Source organism: Parambassis ranga, chromosome 8 (assembly GCF_900634625.1).
Source record: "Parambassis ranga chromosome 8, fParRan2.1, whole genome shotgun sequence".
Classification (NCBI taxonomy): Eukaryota; Metazoa; Chordata; class Actinopteri; family Ambassidae; genus Parambassis; species Parambassis ranga.
Window position 1 is genome coordinate 17,876,305 of NC_041029.1, and position 20,703 is coordinate 17,897,007.

General features: G+C 43.9%; 2 protein-coding genes across 4 annotated transcripts; one reads left to right on the forward strand and one right to left on the reverse strand.

Moving 5' to 3' along the window:
- Positions 1-608: 608 nt before the first annotated feature.
- On the reverse strand, positions 609-14,423 carry LOC114439542 (choline transporter-like protein 2). Of its 3 annotated transcripts, none has more exons than XM_028411563.1 (22): positions 14,243-14,423; positions 9,203-9,251; positions 9,054-9,127; positions 8,887-8,971; positions 8,510-8,594; positions 8,269-8,382; positions 8,128-8,188; positions 7,915-8,038; positions 7,756-7,839; positions 7,562-7,674; positions 6,076-6,207; positions 5,898-5,997; positions 5,688-5,780; positions 5,148-5,232; positions 4,779-5,041; positions 4,580-4,674; positions 4,356-4,459; positions 4,209-4,282; positions 4,051-4,121; positions 3,704-3,792; positions 3,480-3,564; positions 609-1,286 (listed from the first exon to the last, which is right to left on the reverse strand). In XM_028411563.1, the coding sequence occupies exons 1-22, from the start codon at positions 14,268-14,270 to the stop codon at positions 1,180-1,182; spliced, it is 2,115 nt and encodes a 704-aa protein (XP_028267364.1). In that variant the 5' UTR covers positions 14,271-14,423; the 3' UTR covers positions 609-1,179. The 3 variants fall into 3 exon arrangements, with proteins under 3 accessions (XP_028267364.1, XP_028267363.1, XP_028267365.1); XM_028411562.1 differs by lacking the exon at positions 14,243-14,423 and adding an exon at positions 10,293-10,882; XM_028411564.1 differs by lacking the exons at positions 609-1,286; positions 14,243-14,423 and adding exons at positions 1,394-3,120; positions 10,293-10,899.
- Positions 14,424-16,133: 1,710 nt separating this feature from the next.
- On the forward strand, positions 16,134-20,475 carry LOC114440587 (glutaryl-CoA dehydrogenase, mitochondrial-like). The gene is made up of 12 exons (XM_028413091.1): positions 16,134-16,379; positions 16,940-17,049; positions 17,364-17,396; positions 17,486-17,626; positions 17,758-17,820; positions 18,047-18,217; positions 18,295-18,424; positions 18,656-18,872; positions 18,955-19,058; positions 19,169-19,294; positions 19,514-19,674; positions 19,889-20,475. Exons 2-12 carry the CDS (start codon positions 16,953-16,955, stop codon positions 19,960-19,962), a joined length of 1,317 nt encoding a protein of 438 aa, XP_028268892.1. The 5' UTR covers positions 16,134-16,379; positions 16,940-16,952; the 3' UTR covers positions 19,963-20,475.
- Positions 20,476-20,703: the final 228 nt, after the last annotated feature.

A 20,703-nucleotide genomic window follows, 5' to 3' on the forward strand; every position in this document is an offset into this window, starting at 1 on the left:
ATTAATGGATGGACCTGTGTTAGCAGACAGCAGCTAACTAGTTAGCTCACTGAGCCAGAGCACCGGCATCATGACTGAGGCTCATTATAGAAACACAGCTGCAGCGTGACACCACCTCCATGCAGAGTCTGACCTCACATCAGTCCACACTGTGTTCATCACATGGAACAAGGAACTACAGACACTGGAGACATGTAGTGGAGGAGAAAGAACAGGTAACAGCTGCAGCATGGAGTCAGAGGAGAAAGGATGCACTATTATTTTTACTTAAGTAAAGTAGAAATACATAAGTTTTTGAATTCATGTCAAAAACTGTGCTGGTGAAACATTTGTAGTACAGAAGTGTGCATGCTGTTGTCAGCTGATTCTGAGGACGATGTCGATAGTAATCTGAGTTGTGTGCGTTTGTCAGGAGACACTTACATAAAGCCTGAATCAGAGACACACTGTGGAGATAAGAGCTTCCGGACTCACATCCACAGACTGGAACACATTGAACACATCACGTTAGATCACACACTCCCTCTGCTGGTCAAAAGCAGAACAGCAGAATTGTCAGGAAGTGGTGTCTGACTGTTTGACTGTTCATAAAATTAAATAATAATAACTCACGTTGTATAAAACTATGTTTATTCAAAAACAGTCCAGCTCAACATACATCAGCACCAAAATATAGCTCTATACATTAGTTACAGTATACATCTGCCTTTTGATCATATTCCTCATGCTGTGGTCGTCTTCAGGCGCTGCCTGCCTGGCTTGGCCTGGTTTGAATGGCTTTGGTAACAATAAGGTTAAATATTTATTCCAATATAAAATGAGATTACACATTTGAAAAAAGAAATACAACAGTAAAAGACATTAAACAACCTGTACCTTCATGTTAGCACAAAAGCAAACAACATGCTCAAAACAAAAAATCTACAACTGACTAAACACTCTTTGGATGAATGCTGACTTTAACATAGAATCCACCAATATTCAAACAGACTTCAGATTAACCTACTGATGAGGGGCAGTGGACCCACGTTCAGCTCCGACATGCTCATCATTGGGTAGAAACAAAACAACAGCGCCACCTGTGGGCTCCTGGGGACTGAAGGCATTTGGTTCTTGTTGAAGTAACAACAGTTACAATTGTTCCTCACCCCTGGCTCCCATCAGTGGAGGGGGGGGGTTCTACTGGGCCGGCTCGGTCTTGTTTTTCTTATTCAGGATGCTGCGGAGTTTCTCAGGCATCAGGTAGGGTCTCTCTGGACTGCCGTCGTTCCTCTCCAGATCCTCCACTAGAAAAAAAAAGATTGAATGAAGAAGCATGAGATGAGCCGGGATCCAAGACGTGTTGGAGCCTAAACTACAAATATTAATAATAAACTTCACAGAAACCGTCCAGGTCTTTAGAAAAGAAATGCAAAAAGCTTTAATCCAAAGTCTAAACAGTTAATAACATGCGTCCATTTTGTTTCAGTACACTGACAATTTATTTACCCAGCTACACTCTGAGTCTGCTCTGACACCAGAACCCTGCCGTGGTTATTTACACTCAGTGTGGACAGAAATTAAAGTGCTTCACTGTGGACACTGGGTTAATGAGGAAGCACCACAGACCGTGTGGTGGGGACTGCATCGACTGGAAACGACTCGGGTCGTTAAAGAGTTAACACTGTAAATTAGGCACACGATTGGCTTCAAGTTCCTGTTGGCTAGTGGCAGTGGGAGGAACTGTTACATTATAAATGCAACAACTGAGACTAAAAAAACACATAAAACAGGGATTCTAAGCATCGTGCATGAAGAGATGAAACATTTCTGAATAAAATCTAGCAACGTAACCCATGGTTACCAGTAAAACACAGTCGGGTGGAAATGTCCCTAGACTGAATAAACTGTTGTATCTGAATAAGAAGATCTACCTGGCACTGATAGGGTTACTTTATGGGTAAAGGCTGTTCAAGGTCAACCTGTCGCTTCAACACAACCTCCTCGACATTAACCATGCAACACATGACACACACACACTGGATTCTTATGGACAGACGACATATGTTCAGGTAACTTGCTAAGCTTCACAACTGTTTTTCTCCAAATCAGATATTTTGGTGTGATGGAATTAAGGATCAGACCCACTGTGCGTCCCAGTGGCCGTGACGGTGAGCCAGCTCCAGCAGACATCGCCGCTGTGAGTGGAATGCAGCCGTCATTCCAATCAGAGGAATGACGGCTGCATTCCAGACAACTCGGAGGCCAAGATCGTCCCAAAACAGTGTGATGTCATTCCCTGCTACAGCTTTCTACTTCTGAATGGAAGTTGTGGGAGGGGTTAAGCAAGCAGTTAAGTTTTTAGTTCCAGGTTTCCTTGAGGACGTTACCACTGGGACAAATAAAGGTTTTCCTAATCTTAATCTTTCATTTACACCAGAAGCATCACGGAGGAGCCACGAAGCGCCGCAACAGCCGCGGTGAAAGGCTAGTTTAGTCGATGAGAGGATTTACACCAGACGCACTGCTCTGCAAGAGAGATGTGCTGGTTCAGAAGAGGATTCATTCATGGAGTAGGAACATTTTATATGAGATAACATGAGAAAGGCAAAGGCAGGGAGAGAAGCAGCAGCTGTTCTCAGGGTGGAAGCTGCCCTGTGTGCACGTGTGTTGATGGAGACCCAGCCTGACACCTGTACAGAGGACAGGAACCACCACCACGTGACGTTGCTCTGTAGACGCGATAGAAATGCGTTCTGTAACGTTTCTGGTGTAAATCTGCTGAGAGTGATTCGTTCAGTCTGAAGGTTGCATCCACCGGCTGTAACTGACTGAGTCCCGCCACTTTAAGGCATCGTTCGAGTAAATGAGGTGTTGGAGAATTCCCTGGCAACAGCATGTTATGATCATCCTTCAACAGATTTTGCTGTGCCTTTAATTCAGAAAAAAAACTTGGAGTAGTCTTTGCCCCGCCCCCTTTCCCCTAAGCTGCATCCTCCTCCTGTGGTTCTTCATCCTGTGGTTGCTGAGCCGGCGACACAGACGGATCTTCACCCGTGTTCTTCCACAGAATCTCACGAAGAGTTGAAGACATGTAATAAGGCTGTGCAGCAGAGCCGTCATTGCGCTCCAAGTCTTCACCTTATACACGTGTGTGTTTGTAAAACATAAATTAAGGTTAGGAAAGTGTTAAAAGGGAAAGGGGATGGTGGTGAGAGAAGGGGGGAAAAGAGACAAAAAGAGAAAGAAAGTCAAACAGCAAGCAAGCAAAGGCACCGAGTTAAAGTTCATCACCAAGCAGCAACAACGTTCAGGTAAAGCCAGTTATTTTAAAGTGTGGCGCATTATAGTCATGCAATTTAGAATTAGTGGCAGCCCAACACCAACAGCAGAGTGAGGAAGGTCAGCGCGGTACATGTCTCACTTCCTCTGGGTAAGATCCAACACTGGTGGAGACTTCACAGAGTTGGATATGGTGTAAATGAGGAGGCGTCACTTACAGAAGCAGAGGAACAGAGTGTCCACACACATGGCGTACACGCTGAAGAACCCATGGGCGATGAGGTACGAGCCGATCACCACCGTCTGTTCAGGAGAACAAATATACAGCGTTTCACATGTATGTAGTCAAAGAATCCAACAAGAGAAAGCTCATTTGTCCAATAGCGTATCTGTCCCATACAGGGGACATCTGAATCTAAGTTCTTGTCTCTCTGAGACTCACCAGGATGGGAACCCAGTAGTAATGGAGATGTGGAGCTGTATTCTCGAAGGCCTTCACTCTCCCAGAGAAGAAGAAGAAGGCAAAGATCCCTGTGGAAGCAAACACCCAGAAGACCACAGTGCTAAGTCTTTCTTTGTAGACAGCTGCTAAACAGTGTAATTTAAGATATTCAAGAAAAACTCAATGTTTACACACGTTACAGCCATATTACGGATCATTATAAATCATCATTATGGGGTTATAGTAGTGTCAGATCAGGTGCCGCTCTTCTGTGACCCGTGTGGGCTTAATTCAAAGTGTGCTTTATTCATAAATGTGGTCAGATAAAGAGTAAGAAACACACTCACCTACAAGACCAACAATGAGCAGTTTGCCTAAAAATAGGAGAAAATCTGTCACTTTATCCAAGACAGCAACCCTGGGGGACAGAAACCAATGAGTTACTCATCGGCTGTTTAGGTCTGTTTGTAAAGGTCTAATCAATACGCTGAAGGTCCACACTCACCTGATCATGTTTCTCATGAGCAGGAAGAAGGCATCTCTGGCAGAAGTGCAAAAGTTTTTGCCATAAATCGCCACCTACAGGCCAAACATACTCATTACATCCCACATGTTGAACTGTACAGACTGCATCGTTGTCACTCATACACACCATGATGTAGGCGTTTCTGTTAAGGAACTTGATGAATTTCTCCAGACACCAGAAACAGCACTTCAAACAGCACAGCAGGAACTTCGCAAACTTATTTTGGGCACCTGTAACCAGATTAATGGAGAACTGGAAGTTAACCGGTCAGATTTCATTTTACATTTTTGCATTCATTTTATTTAATTAAGGAATCAGAAGAAAAACGGCGCCACTACAGTGCTCCATACCTTTCAGCTTGTGGTCCAGGTACTCCAGCAAAACCCTGATGATCTGGATGATTGAGAGGATGAGGGAGCCGAACGCCAAAGTTCCTGTGTGATACCTGAAACAACATACAAGCAGCTTTGAAGCAAAGATGCTGATAGAAATACACAAACCAATCGGTAGAAGTAATGTCACAGATGAAAAGACTTCCATCACACACACCTGAGAGATCTTCCCAAGGAGGAGAACACTGGGAAGGCCGGGATGTCAGCGGGCTTGTTGAAGGCCCAGTAGTAAGAGGCGAAGGCTCCGGCTAAGGTCATCTGTCCCAGAGCCGTGACGAAGTTGGCACACCAGAAGAAGAGGAAGACGTTGTAGAACTGCAGGCCGATCAGGTATTTGTGGTAAACCGTCTCTCCTCCGTAGAAGGCAAAAAGGCACTGTGAGTCCGGACACTCCTTCTTCATGGGACTCGTCGTGTAGTTCTGAGCATGAGAGAGAGAGAAACCCAAACGAGGTTATATTCAAAATGAGAAACCCCAAACATCACTTATTGAAGCAGAACGAGTAACACAACAAATGAAAACTTACAGCTGGGTCGCAGGTTCTCCTCGAGTGTTCGCATACAGTCTCATTGAACACTTTGTAGACAGGCTCATTGGAGGTAGACAAGAAACTGATTGGCTCCGTCAAGGACTACAATCAACAGGATCAGTTCCATCCAATAAACTACGAGCACATTTCCTGTGCACAACATCAGTCAATCCCCACAGAGCTCCATGTAGAAAGATCCTAGAAATCAGCATGTTTACAGCCGGCTAGGTGGCTGCTGACTCATCTCAAATCCAAAGAACGGTCGTCCATCTTTGTTTACATTTTACAAGTAATAACCCTGCCTCCTAAGGTTGATGTGAACATGTTACTTTTTAAAATGAGATCCTCGCTCAAATATCATACCGCTATTTGTCAAAGCAATACGACTTCGGTGTCACAAGTTGCCTCATATATCAAAGTTAAAAATCAATTTGCAATACAACACGGTGGTTTTTCCCATAATCCCCTGCAGCAGCAGCAGCAGGTGGTTCAGACCGGTTTATGTGCTCCAGTCTCAGAATGTAAATGAAAGGATACACAGCAGTCACTGCCCAGTAGGCGATGACCATGGCCAGGAGGACAAAAGTGAACAGAGGGTAAAAAAGGGAGCACATGACATGTCCAACGGCTCTGTGAACAGTTAATACACAAAAACAATCATTTATCTTCAAGCATGTTTCAGTTTCTGGATCTCTGCCATTATAATCATTTGTATTGATCCGTTTCTCTCTGCTGTGAAACACTGACCTGCTGGCCTCTTTAATGAGAGCGATGGCGAGGAGGATTCTCTTCCTGAGGAAGATGAGGAGAAGGATGATGATGACCTCCACAATCGCCAGGATGATCACTAAAAACCAGACAAAGAGGTCGTATGAGTCATGAAAGGAGTCATGCAGGTAAAGGACTCTGTGGTGTGTGTGCTCACTGAAGGCCAGCCAGGTCTGTCTGATCTGCAGGTAGACTGCGAAGTCTGTCTGGAAGCCAATCTCCTGTAGGGTCACATCAGCGCCCGGCTCTCCCTTCAGGGCAGCATACTCCATGTAGCAGTGGAAGATACCTGAGAGAAACAGGAAGGTAAGCAGCAGAAGTGTGGTGTGCACGATGGTGGGAAGGAAAAATATGACTTCTCATGAAAGTGTAACATTAGAAGCATAAGAAGTGGGTCATCTGCGGGGGAAAACATTAGGAAGTCTTTTCCACAGTTTAACTTTGATGGAAACTATGTGGAAGTTCCTTTGCTTTAGTCGGTCCCTGCATAACTTGCCAGGTTCTCTCCAACTTTCTCCCTCACTCTAAGTGTGCTGGACCTTTAACTGTCCATTCAATTGGAGGTTTTATAAAGCAGGAACCAATGGAACATTCTAGGGCAGCCTGCGCCTTTGTACACGTTCACAAAGGCTGTTGGTACACACCCAGTATCTTAACGCCCTCCCATAGGGTTGGGTGTTTGTTTTGCTCGCTGTGCCTAACAAGTGCTCTTTTTTTACTGTATGTGTAAGTGTTGCTATCAGCAGCAGCAGTTGTGTGAAGCATGTTTGGATGCTTTCACTGATACTGGATCAGGACCTTTCTGGGCCAAACGCTCAAAAGCACAGGTATCAGAGTCAGTACTGGTGAAGCAATATGGGAACATGTGTGTTCCTACCATTTAATCTCTTCATTATGGTTCAACAGACAAATCCAGCAGAAGGAAGTAAATGTTCTATACACACACTGAAACTGAAAACTCCTCCCGTCCCCTCGACTGTGTTTCAATATGTATTTGCATAAATATGCAAAACTAGGCTTTGTCAAGAGATATGCTTCTAAAGAGGTTCAACTGTAAGATGATTTACAGCCAGTGGTGGAATGTAACTAAGTATTTGTACTTTACTTAAGTAAAACTATAGTGCATACTTGATACTTTTACAGCTGTTACCTGTACTTTCTACTCCACTACACTTTTTACGTCTGTAGTTACATTTATGAACACAGCTGTGCTGGACTGATGTGAGGTCAGACATGAAGATGGTGTCGTGCATTAGCTGCATGCTGCTGTACATTTCAAACATTTCTGTACTAAAATGTACATTAACTACACATGGTCCATTTTCATTGATTTCTTTGATTATTTTAACCTGTTCAGATCCTTTGGAAATCAATCATATATATTCAGTGTGTGAGTACTTTGAATACTTTAAGTACATTTAAAAGTACTTAAGACTTTTACTTAAGTAGGATTGTTGCTGTAGCACTTCTACTTCTACTTGAGTATATATTTTGCTGGGTAATTAAGTACCCAGCTTCAGTACTTCCTCCACCTCTGTGTACAGCAGCTGCGCCAATTTTCCATCCAGCCACTCAAAACTACACAATGACTCCAAAAGACCACACACCAAAAGATAAGATTCAGATTTAAGATTAAACTTTACCGTATCCTATCACCACTATCACCATGGCGATCATGACCCAGACCATGATCCCTGCCAGGTAGCGCAGGAGGACGATGAAGAGCAGGCTGGTGAGCATGGCAATGACCAGCCCTCTGAGGAGGAAGCACAGAGTCAGCGAGCCGTGGCACCAAAACAAAGAGTGAAAACATGAAGTGAGAAGGTTTCTAACTTACAACAGGATCCAGTACCAAGACTGCGTGTAATCCTCGAAGATTTTCATCACCACCTGACGGGCCTCAATCACCACGGTGGCATTCCTGTGGAGGGAGACGTGGCAGGTTGGGACAGGCCACAGATGTTTTCCAGCTGTGACACTTTTTTCTTGTACTCACTTTACTCCATTCACAAGATCCTTGGCCTCCCGCATGGTTCCAGTCCCATCGTCGAAGTGAGAATTGTTTCCAACCATTATCACGCCTCCTTTCTGGCCCAAAGCTGGGAAGCACCTACGGGTAACTGAAGGGGGACGGAACAGGATGCAACACAAGCAGATATTTCACAGAACACATTTCTGAGTTTTCTTTGTATTCTGCAAATATACTCACAGGACTTGCTGGGGGTCAGCATGGCAGGACAGAGGCCCAGTTTAAGGATCTCTGGTATCCCCTGAACCACAGCATATCAACACAGACATTAAGGCCTATAGACCCACTTGAATGAACGTTTTTTATTTAGATTCAGCTCACCATCGTGTTGGTCACTCCTTCCTTGCAGAAGCTCTTGTAGTAGTCGAAATCATTTTTGTTAGTGTAGGCTTTGACCAAAGTCATGAACCTGTCCGGGCACTTCTCCACACACATCTGTGGATCAACAGTAGACGAGTTACAGAGGATGAGCAAAAGCCAACAACATGAAGAAGGCAGAAAGGGAAAGGATTACCACACAAAACAACAACAACTGACAAGAAGAGGGTGGAGCAGCTCTCACCTGTGTGGTCGGACACTGGAACTCCAGCAGCACCATGGGACTGGCGCACTTCATGATGTTGAAGTAGAACAACAGTCGTTTCGTCCTGTGGAAGATTGACACACAAAAACGGTCAGAGGAAGAAAATACATCGGGAAAAACCAGCGTTCCACTGAAAGGCTCTGAACGGTGTGTCTGACATGTCAACATACAAGCACTGTAAACATCTGTTGTCTAAAGACATCACAGCCATTTCACTTTAAGAGACGATGAGGCTGTAGCCTTTAGAGCGATTTATCAGCATCATCGGCTGCATGTAAAGCAGTGGGCAGATCGAAACACAAGTTAAAACTGCTCTCTAACTCGCTTTAAAATGAAGGAGTCAAAACTATACTCACTCAAGTGGAGTGCCAGCCTGCCCACAGAACTGGCCACGACTGTCTGTGGGATAGATCGCCTTCCTGGGGTCACCCTGGGACCAGGCTGAGAACAAAGACAGAAAAGGAAAATGGCTACAACTGTGGAGCTAGCTTTTAGTCTGTGACTAAAACTGGTGTTTCCTTACCAAGTATTCCCACGGCAATGTAACCCAATATGGCAACGATGAAGAGGATGCAGCACACGATGTCTGTGCAGCTCCTGGAGTGAGAGAAAGTGAAGTTGAAGGAAGATATTTGCAGCACAGAGCGCTGCAGGCAGGAGTACAAGTCTCACCTATTGTGGATGGGACCCTTGAAGGCTGGATCATACTTTCTCGGCTCTCCTGTGTAAAAGGAAAGAAATGCAGTGAGCTCTTACTGTCGCACTGCTCGCTGTTCATTTATTCATGTTAAAACAGAAGCATGTGGTGCCAGGTTTTTGAAGGGGGATGTTATTTAAAGTTAAGGAGCTGCACGCCCCCCCATCTTCCTCCCATTCTTAAGTCAGATGACTTTCCCCTCAAGGCCGGACACGCCTGGCAACGCAACGAATTCCTCCCTGGTGACTAAGCAGGAGCAAACCCCTGTGAAAGACACCAAATTACAAAGCCACCACGAGGGCACTGAATCATTTATGGTGGTACTTTTACTCTGACAAGCCAAGAACGTCACGTGGACCAGTTGAGATTGTATGAGGCTAAAATTGAGCCTTTTCTCAGTTTGCAGCAGGGTGTCTGAAGAAGGACCTTTATACTGACTGTTACTCTGCACAAAGTGCTTGGACTTAAAAAAACTTCTATGAATGCCACAACATGCAGCATTTAGCATCGGCACCTCGGAGTCTAGACGAACGTATGATACTTCCTATGGCGTCTTTGCATATAAATTATGTATGTGGTCAGTGGGGTAATGCTGCAGCATGCATTTACCAGACCGGCTCTTAGAGAAGTCACTACTTCCTGTCCTGAGCATGGGTGTTGCATTTCATATACAGGGTGTGATCTGGCACAATGTCTCTCTCTATTTAGAGTTTCTTGGTAGACTGATACATAAATACATAATTTTTTATATTAAATACATAAATATAAACAAAAACATGAATATAAAAACATCAACATGCGACTACAGCAACCACACACACACATCTTCAGATATAACTAACCCTGTTCCTTCTGTGTTTATCTACATATGTGCAGGTGAACAAAACACTGATAAAACAGCGCACACACCTGTGTAATCAGCCACACACACACACACAAACACCCTTTTCCAACCTGTGGCATGCTGATACAGCTGCTCCAGTTTCACTCATAACGACTCTCACAGCTCACTTTAAAGCCTGGAGAGAAGGTAATGCCAGAAACTAAAGCAAACAGCGCTGTTACCGTGCTTTCCGTAATACTCTCCATCCTCAGGCATGTTGAAATTCCTTTCTGAGCCCAATACTGAAACGAACACAGAAGCCTTCTTCTCTTTCCACAGCTGTCCTCGTTTTCTCCCTCTCTCCTGGAACAAATGGTTGAGAGCGAGGAAGACACAGGTACTTTGGAGGGAGAAACCCGTCCGACCTGTCCCTGAATAGCCTGTGTGCAGCCAGCACAGCTCCACCTAACCTCACACACTTCCCCCCACTCTGTCGATCCTGAAACAACCATCTCCCTAATCTGCGCTCCACCTGTGCATCTCCCCCCGTCTCCTCCCACTCTCAGGAAATACCACTTTATGTCTGTGTTTTTTTTTCTTCTTCTGTGGTTTCCGTCACAAAAACATCACAACAAATATGCTCGTACTGCAGCAAGGCTGAAAAGAGGTGTGGAGATCTGGGTGGAGGGAAACTCAAGCTGTCTATCAGAAACATGTTTACAGGAAAACAAGGAGGAACCTGCCACCGGTGGTGGTTTGTGTAACTGCAGTGGAGGAGTAATGGTTAGCTTTAAGTGAATGTCTATTATACTTGCAGTAATGTGACACCTTCAAAACGCATGCATCTGTTCGTTCTTGTAGGGTCATGGTGGTATGACACTGGAATAAAATGAAAGACATTCATTCTCGGCATGTTTTCGACCTCTCTCTGTTCTGCGTTCCACTGCCAAAAGCAATCAGAGCATGTAAAACGAATTCATCTAACAAAGAGTCCACAGACGGACAAAATGTTTTTTACAGACATACATGAAGGAAGAACAGGAGCTGGAATGAATGAAAGTTTCCATTCTGTTCCTGTTTTATTAATGTGACTGCATAAAGGGAATTAGTACCACTGTGAGTCCTGTTTCCATTTCATTTCACTGTAACTGATACCAGTAGTTTCGGAGGAATTTGATTTGATGCATGTCAGCAGACCAGCTTGTGTGATATGTGGGACAGGAAGTGAAGTAAAGACACCACATTTTCTTGTGGTGTGCAGCAGTCTGAACCTTTTGAAAGCTCTTAAGTGCCACTAATCAAATTTCCATGAAGCACCACTCTGCAACGAGACAAACTGAAACCAGTAGTGGTGTTTGCCACGTGTGTGGGAGCCTCTGACAATCCTGAGCTTCCCTGCATTTGCAATCTCTGCAAAACATTTCACACAGGAACCACTCTGAGAACCTGCCCAAGACAGCTGACTGCAAACCTTAATCAGTGATAGCTGCCAAGATGGAGGATCATCTGGGTCACTTTAAAGGGAAACTTATTTCAAACCTACACCATATTTTTTTGCATCTTTCTTTTGGTCCGAATGATTAATACGTTTGCAGCCAACAGCTCAGAGGTCTGAGAACATTAGAAGTGTGAACCACAAACAGGAAATTTGTCAGATAATTAACGGTATTGAGTTTCTTCTGTAGTTTTACTGGCAGTGGCAACCTGACATGGCAACAAACAAAGTGGTCTGCAAAGTGCAGCGTACAGGGTCCGTACAGGGTCCGCACAGGGTCCGCACAGGGTCCGCACAGGGTCCGCACAGGGTCCGCACAGGGTCCGCACAGGGTCCCACTGTTATGTGCTCTGCTCTTCTGTTTGAAAGGGACGGTGTGTTTTGTTGAGGGGTGTGTTTGTAGTCCACACTGAATAGACTGCTGTGAAATGGTAACATGGCACAGCAGACAACTGACATCAGACACACCTCTTAAAGCACAACGCAGACATTTAAGGACCAGCTTCGTTTGTGGTTGGTGAGCATAGGAGCAAAAATGGTGTAAGAGAAGGTTTTTATGTCGGCTTCAAAGCATGATCCCTGCTGCTTAACTCATCCCATGAGATTTCAGAGCATCATGGATAGGAGTGGTTTCCATGATGATGTTCAACACTCAGCCTGTCCGTGGCTTTCACAGACACTTTTAGGAGCCACTTGTTTCACCGTGATTAATTCAACCAAATAGATGGGAAAACAGAGCCCAGTTATACTTATCCGTCAGGTCAGCACAGTAGGCTGCCCTCCCTGTGTGCCTCCCACATGTCTTTCATTACAGTAAGAGGGTGTGGAGACAGTTCAGATCTATTTATGGTGTTATAAAGGAAGCAACCACACACAGAACTGCACAAAGTATCCAACACTAAAACCTTTTGGGAAATATACGCACAGAGTTTCATCCATCTGTCTCTGGACATCTGCAACGAAAATGTTGGACATGCAACTTTCTCACACAACAGCTGGAAGACAGGACACATTATCCTTCAGCACAACTATGTGTAATCTCTTGAGAAGTCCTGCTCATAGTTCTAATAAACTTGTAACATCAACCGCTTATCTCTGCACTTAGGACACTGTTGTGACTAACACACATCAAGCCACACCAGGATCTATCCAAGTCCTCCAAGAACAGCAGGTTACATGAGTGAGTCAGGATAAAGACAGGAAATAAACAGTCTGAAGGCTGATCTCCCCCCATATGTGGGCTCAAAATCCCAACTGTGATCTATTATAAAGGGCATTACATGCAGCATTTGAGAGCATTAAGCAGCAAGTACAGTGACACTCGTCCTATGTCAACATCTACATTTTCCCCTGAGTTTGTATTTCTGCCTCTCATTTTGACTTTAACAGCACGCCAGCCTCCTCTAATGCCGCCTCTGTGTTCTGGACTGGAAGCAAGCTGGCGAAGCAACAAGACAAATATGCAGAATCACATGGTCCAGTTTGGTTTGTGGGTATGATCAAGCACACGTTAAGTGGAAACGGATGGCTGCACTGGCTGAGAAACAACTGCACAGTATGGAAACAAACAAAGTAAAGTCTGCAAATGAAGTAAGAACAAAGTCCTACGAACGGTTGGAGAGTCCTGGGATCGGGTTTCAAACCAGCCTTCGACTAAAAATGGCTTATAATTACATCTGATCTGCACCAGGGCACGGCTGCTGCCGATCCTGTCATTGAGGTTTCTTGATGTATCTGCAGCCTGAAATTACTCCAACATGTAAAAACGTCGCAGATCCTGCAGAAATATTCAGTCTGAAGATGCACTAAAAGGTTTTTAGAGGTGTCCATTTGTCAACTGTTTTCTCCATCTGTGTTTAGTCCTGCACATTCTAAAACACCACACCACACACACACAGTATGCTCTTCCTTTCTTGGAGTGCTGGTAAAGTGAGTCAATTAGCAATCATATGCCAGGCAGAGTGGAAATGGGTGTGTGCACGGTCAGATGGAGGAAAACTCCCTGAAAGCCAGCACACATTGTTGTCAGCATCCTGTAAAAGCAAAATGTGTCCAAGAAAAAATACAATTTAAAAACAGAACGAGTCATTTGAGTGTGTGGTTGTGCAGAGAGCGGAATGGTTTCAGCTTCCTTCCAGTAAATTAACCCGTTATTTTGTCCCTCCACTGAGGGAATCCTGCTCAGCAAAGAGCAGCCATAATTACAACAACATTACACATAATTACAACCATACCAGGTACTTGGATACACCACACTGCAGCCTGTGCAGGACAATAACCCTCATGTAAAAAGCCACTTCATCTGATTGAGGTATTTTCTAATAAGCTAAGTTCTATACATAGCTGGGCGTCAGCTGAGCTCCTGCTGCCTTCCATCCATACCAGCCTGAGGAATGTGGCAGCAACTGGACAAGCACCAGATAAACATGGACGATGTTTAGCTGTGGGAGCGTTGATCTACGAGCTAGCTGAGATTCAGGTACATCTGCAAGTTTAAAGGAGAGAAAGTGACACCAGCGAACTCACAGTCATAGAAAGCGCAGAAGAAGAAAGGTCAAAGTCTGAATAATGTCCACTGGAACGACCGTGTTCCGCTCATACGCAGTTATAGGCTGGAACTAAATTAGCATAACACAACTTAACAATGAGAAAGTCTCATGGACACAGGCTGAAGTGAACCAGGCTTTAAATAATTACCATATTTCGGCTTCTCCTCCAGTTCCATGCTTGCGGAGTGTTTCTTTCTGACCCAGAACGCTCACAGGCGACGGCTCACAGCATAGTTCCAGCCTCCAGGCGGATTTTCGTCCAGCGGTTCTGTCAGTTTCACCACTTCGCTCAAGTCCGCTCCAAAATCTGGATCCTGCCAACATTTAAAGGGGTGCCCACACAGACGAGGGCAACGGCCAATCAGAGAGCAGGAGCGCACGATTGACAAGCTGCGCAGCCAATCAGAGCGCGTCAGTGTGTATTCCTGTAGACTGCGGTTCATTTCTAGTACCGTTAACTGACACAGCTGTCCAGTGAGGCGTTATAACGAGCTGATCATCAATCAGAATGCAGCAGATGTAATTGATCTGAACAGGTAAATCAAACAAAGACGATTTGTTTGACTTAGCCCTCCATTGATCATTTTACAGTGGGATAATTGTTCCTTTTTGGTCAAGAATGCTGCAAAGTAATGGCAAAGCACAAGTTTTACATCAGCTGGATGAAATTCAAGACAACATTAATTATAAAAGCAATCTATTCATCCATAATTCAACCTACAGCCTGAACATTGCCTCGTCTGACTGCACTTACTGAGTCACGACAGCTGCTGCTGGGCCGGGCAGCAGTGGACGGATCCTTTATACAAACAGGAGGAATGTGTAGACTGCTGAATATATATAGTGTTGTTTATATTTATGTAAACAATGTAATTTAATAAAAAAAATATAATGGAGATAATGCAGCTCTAGATCGAAGGGACACTCCTCCACCCTTACACACCATGATTCATGAGGTCAGCATGATGTCATCAGGACTTTCAGCTCGAGCTTCTGGTGAAGTTTATGTGAAACTGCAAGTTGGAAATTCCTGGTTTAAGATTTGCCACAACTTTACCTGGGAAAGTTCAGTGTCAGGAAGTCAGATAACCCCATCAATTCCAAGATGGCCGCTCCATGAATCAACATGTTAAATGGACAGCTTAGGTTACACAGACAGTAAACACATATTTTTTGTGTGTTTTATAGCAAAATATTTGCATCTAAAATAATGGTGTGGAAGAACTAAGTTCAAACACAAGTAAAAGACAGGTAACTACAGTAAAATAAACAATGAATCCATGATGTCTGCGGTGGCCAGTGCCATCTTGTTTGCTGTCGTGTGCTGGGGCAGCGGACGCAGACAGACTCATCAGAAGGGCCGGTGGGGGGGTGGAGCTGGACTCTTTGACAGCAGGGTCAGACAGAAGGATGCTGCGGGGGATCCTGGAGAACCGCTTCCATCCTCTCCACAACATGCTGCTGAAGTGTAGGAGGACTTTCAGTGCCAGACTGATCCCTCCTCGATGCACCACTGAGCCCCACAGGAGGTCATTCCTCCCTGTGGCCATCGAACTGGACACCTCCTCCCTCTGAGATCAGACAGTCTGATCTAACACCCTGTCTTATTTATTATAGCCATGTTGGACGTTATTTAATGCTGTTTTATTTTAATTGCTCACAATATTCCAGTTCTATTATATTTGACTACCTTTTTGACTTTATTTGTTTAGAATTCTATTTTTATACTATTTTATTTTACCTTATTTCATATTTTCTCTCTGATAATATTTCTGATCATGCATGAAACATCTGGAATGTATTGGAATTTCCCTCTGGGATTAATAAAGTATACTTGATTCTGAAATATTAGGTTCTTCGTGTGTCTACACTGGAATGGCAGTGTTGTTGGGGAGTCACTCTTCCTTCCTCGATACTTTTTAATTCTGGGAACGGAAACACAAATAAGGCCAACACACACACACACACACACACACACACACACACACACACCCCGCTAATCAGCCAATCAGAGGCCTCCAGGCAGCCATCTTTACTGATGCTGAATGCACACAAACAGAAAGTTAATTGTTTTCATGTGTTAGTCTCAGATTTTATACCTGCTGTGTCCACATAGGCATCATTGTTGATTTCGTACAGGAACTTTCATACAGGAGTTGTTTACAGAGCTCCGCGGTGACGCCACCAGACTACGTGATGACGTGTTCTGTTTTGACGTCGAGTCACACTGCACCGGAGAGGCACCAGGGAAGCTAAGTCGAGGGTTAGCGGTCACATTAACACAGGTATACGCTGCTCGTGTTGTTGTCATTGTCGTTATAACGCTTGTTTTCAACACACACTGCAGACGCTGTACGTTGTTGTTATAGCTGTTCGACAACTATCACGTTTTTACACGCCAAATAAGCAGCTAGCTATCGCAAGCTACGAGAGCTAGCTGAACGTTACCTAACGCCACACAAGTTAGCCGGTTAGCTTAGCTCGGTTACAACAAGTACAACTTTCTGGGCTGGTCGGCTTACTGCAGTAGATTATGTTAGATAGAAATGTCTGACTTTGGCTAAAGACAAGTAGCAAAAAATAAAATTCTATGATCACACATAAATATTAGCTAGTGCTGTGCTACTATTTATATTTTTGTCACAACCATTAAGTCCCATATTCATTTTATTCAATGTACAGCCACTTATGAGCTCCATCACTTTAGTTCCAGTTTAGTGAGATAATAAATACATTGCCATTACTTCCACTATAAGCCACGTTATACTCATTTTACGAATTGAAACCTACTAGTTTAATAGAATCACAGGAGTCTGTTGTGTTTATAATTGTTATATGTTCTCAGACTAGTTTCCATCATGGCTTTGAGAAGCGCTGTGTGCCGTCTGTTGGTCAACCCTCACAGATGTCTCATCGCCTCCAGAGCACAGGGAACGGCAGCACCTGCCAGACACGGTTAGTAATAACAGAGCAACTGCACAGATGTCATTATCTTAAACGGAGAGTTGCACCGCTCACACTGACATGTGGTCATGCAGCCGTCATCTGACAGTACACACTGGTGCTGGCTGCACAGCTTTTACCCTAACCCTAACCCTCAAACAGGAAAAACCATAAAGTTATTACTGATCTAGTGCAGTCAGGAGATTCTAGAATCGGAGGAACTGTTATTTTTTTACTTTACATTTCATTCAATTGCAAATAATCAGTCGCAAATAAAATCCTGCCGCTTTGTGTACAGTGTTGTTATTTTTTTCATATTTTTACAGATGTGGAGAAACGTGAGCAGAAGCCTAAAGCACGTAGGTGTTGACATTGACTAAATTCTTTAATTATAAATAAAATTTTAAAATTCTTGCCAGATCATAATTTTTTTAAATATGTCTGACAGCTAAGGTCGAGTTCAACTGGCGGGATGCCCTGGACCTGGAGGGCCAGCTGACAGAGGAGGAGGTCATGATCAGGGATTCCTTCCGGACATACTGCCAAGAGAAACTCATGCCCCGCATCCTGATGGCAAACAGAAATGAAGGTGAGAGAGTCATTTTTCTGCATTCACATCAAATGTATTGAGTGCAGTTCTTTATCTACCTTCTTCAAATGTTTTTAATGTAAAGAAATAAACTCCTTTAACACACAGCTAATTGTTATTTTTATTTTCAGTGTTCCACAGAGAAATAGTGTCTGAGATGGGAGAGATGGGGGTCCTGGGCCCAACTATTAAAGGTCAGTTAAATCACACCAGCACCACAGATGAGGGTTTATTTTAGCATTGCAATGCTGTAAATATACAACTAAATTTCTTATTGCCATATCATGGACTTTGCACTTTTGTGCACAGCACCTGTGTGTTGATTGTTGTTGAGAAATCACTGTGTGTCTGTGACGAATCACAAAGTCACAAAGGTTTAGACCTACGTTTTGTTGTTTAATGCTTGTACCTGTTGTTAAGGTTATGGCTGTGCTGGAACAAGCTATGTGGCCTACGGTTTGATTGCCAGAGAAGTGGAGAGAGTGGACAGTGGATATCGTTCAGTCATGAGCGTGCAGTCATCCCTGGTCATGCACCCCATTAACGCCTACGGCACAGAGGAGCAGAAACAGAAGTACCTTCCCAGGCTGGGTAAAAGGAGAAACTAACAAAAGACATTTATTAAAACAATCTCTTGCCAGTGACTCACTATAAACTCTCACTCTTAGCTTGTGGAGAGATTCTGGGTTGCTTCGGCTTAACGGAGCCGAACCACGGCAGTGACCCCGGCAGCATGGAAACCAGAGCCAAATATAATCCGTCCAGTCGCACTTACTCTCTCACTGGCTCAAAGACTTGGTGAGTGGTGTTCAGCATATGTAGATGTAATACCATCAGCTGTCCACACAGTGGAGCTCTTCTCAGCTAAGTCCCAGTCTGAAACTTAACACTACGAACTATGACATTGTGTAATGATTCAAAGGGTGTAGCACATGTGTTCGCCTGATAAAAACAGTAAACTATATCGTAGTTCATAACACTTTTGTTTTTTAGAAGTACGAATAACCTTCCCTCTCTTTCCACCTTCAGGATCACCAACTCCCCTGTTGCGGACATTGCTGTGGTCTGGGCTAAATGTGATGATGGGAAGGTCCGGGGCTTCATCTTGGAGCGTGGCATGAAAGGCCTCTCCACACCTAAGATTGAAGGAAAGTTTTCCCTGAGAGCCTCAGCCACTGGAATGATCCTCATGGATGAGGTGGAGGTTCCCGAGGAGAACCTGCTCCCTAACGTCTCCGGCCTGGCGGTAGGTGAAGACAGAAGATAAATGTTGTTATATATACTGATGGAGTAAGGAGAGTTCATCACACCTCTCTCGTTGATCGTAGGGTCCTTTTGGCTGCTTGAATAACGCCCGTTATGGTATTGCATGGGGTGCTCTGGGTGCTGCAGAGTTCTGTTTCCATGCTGCTCGCCAGTACACCTTGGACAGGTCAGATGTCTTTGTAGAAGTTATACAAATATTTTAATTTTCCTTTTATTGTAGTGGAGTTTTTTTGTTTTCATTAAAAAGTGTTGTTCTTGTTTTTTTGTGTTAATCAGAATCCAGTTTGGTGTACCCCTGGCAAGGAATCAGCTGATGCAGAAGAAAATGGCCGACATGCTGACAGAGATCACCATCGGCCTACAGTCCTGTGTGCAGCTGGGCAGACTCATTGATGAGAAAAAGTAAAGGAAACATTATCTCCTAACTGTAGTAGAGATTTATTAGAAATGGGTTAATATGTGACAATGATTTTCTAAGGGACCCTTTTTAAAAAACCACACCCTGATCTCTTTATGTGATATTGAGTTCATCAATCAGTGTCTCTCATGAAGTGCTGTAAGTTTCTAGTCTTGAACCCTATCTGGATGTCCAGCCAAAGAAACATTTTGTTGTCCACACAGAGCAGCCCCAGAGATGATTTCCATGCTGAAGAGAAACAGCTGTGGTAAAGCCCTGGACATTGCCAGACAAGCCAGAGACATGCTGGGAGGAAATGGCATTGCAGACGAATACCACATCATCCGCCACGTCATGAACCTGGAGGCCGTCAACACCTACGAAGGTGAGGATGTGGAGGGGGGCAGCAAACCTGCTCAGTTTGATTTTATGTTCCACACACATTGGGTGGATTGATACAGATGATGTGCATGTTAACTTGCTCCATGCTGGTTGAATAGTTTTGTGAGAGAGTCCATCAATCCTTGGCAGCAGTCAGCTGGGGACCAACTGCACATGAGGTAACCCTGCTCACTTGTCTCTCTCTCTCTCTCTCCCAGGTACTCATGATATCCACGCCCTGATCCTGGGCCGAGCCATCACAGGGCTGCAGTCCTTCACGGTGGGGAAATAGATCCGATCCGCAGCGCAACAGGACTCTGCTGTCAGAAGTCACGAGCAGTTTTCAGATCATTTCTATATGAAGTGTCATCTGTATAATGGAAATGAATGTTTTCATTCATTTCAATAATTTATCACTGAGTCTGGACTGTTGTAGTGTAATGAATACAGAAAAGGGCTATTTTTCTACTCCCAAAGATTATTCCTATGTGACTGTATAGACTTCATGAACCAGGTCAAGATATTGAAATTATATAGCTGCACAGCATAAATTCCCACTGTGTGTTTGAATTGAAGCCTTTTTTTATTGTGCATTTTAAAAAATGTACAATAAAAAACATCCACGACACACAAAGTAGAAGCCTTTTTGTTTTAATGTACAATCGATGTGAGATGATATGTGTACTCTGGTGATTACTTTCAGCACTTTACAGGCTCAAACACTAATATGTGCTAATGTTGCATGGTTTTGCAGAGGTCAAAAATGTTTGTGAGAACTTTTAATAAATGAAAAATGAAATCAGAACGTCTGCAGAACTTAGTGAAGGTGGATTAAGCCACTAATGAACGGTATTGGTGGAAAAGTTCAACTAAATAAAGAATGACAGTTTCAAAACACCATCAAGGATGAGTTGGCACACAGACCAAAATATTATTGTTTTATTATTTGTCATGAAAAGATGTCATTGACGGACATTTCTATATGATGACAGCGTGCCAGGTCATTGTTATAAAGCTGATTTACAGATGGTTG

What these genes read in the sequence shown, in the direction of transcription:
- LOC114439542 (XM_028411564.1), bottom strand. Translation starts at nt 10,326, where the DNA reads ATGCCTGAGGATGGAGAGTATTACGGAAAGCACG. An exon ending in TCCAGTGTCCGACCACACAG is followed by an intron (nt 8,383 to 8,509) that starts GTGAGAGCTGCT and finishes GTTGATCCACAG; the next exon opens with ATGTGTGTGGAGAAGTGCCC. An exon ending in ACTACTGGGTTCCCATCCTG is followed by an intron (nt 3,565 to 3,703) that starts GTGAGTCTCAGA and finishes TCTCCTGAACAG; the next exon opens with ACGGTGGTGATCGGCTCGTA.
- LOC114440587 (XM_028413091.1), top strand. Translation starts at nt 16,953, where the DNA reads ATGGCTTTGAGAAGCGCTGTGTGCCGTCTGTTGGTCAACCCTCACAGA. An exon ending in TGAGCAGAAGCCTAAAGCAC is followed by an intron (nt 17,397 to 17,485) that starts GTAGGTGTTGAC and finishes TATGTCTGACAG; the next exon opens with CTAAGGTCGAGTTCAACTGG. An exon ending in CGCCAGTACACCTTGGACAG is followed by an intron (nt 19,059 to 19,168) that starts GTCAGATGTCTT and finishes TGTGTTAATCAG; the next exon opens with AATCCAGTTTGGTGTACCCC.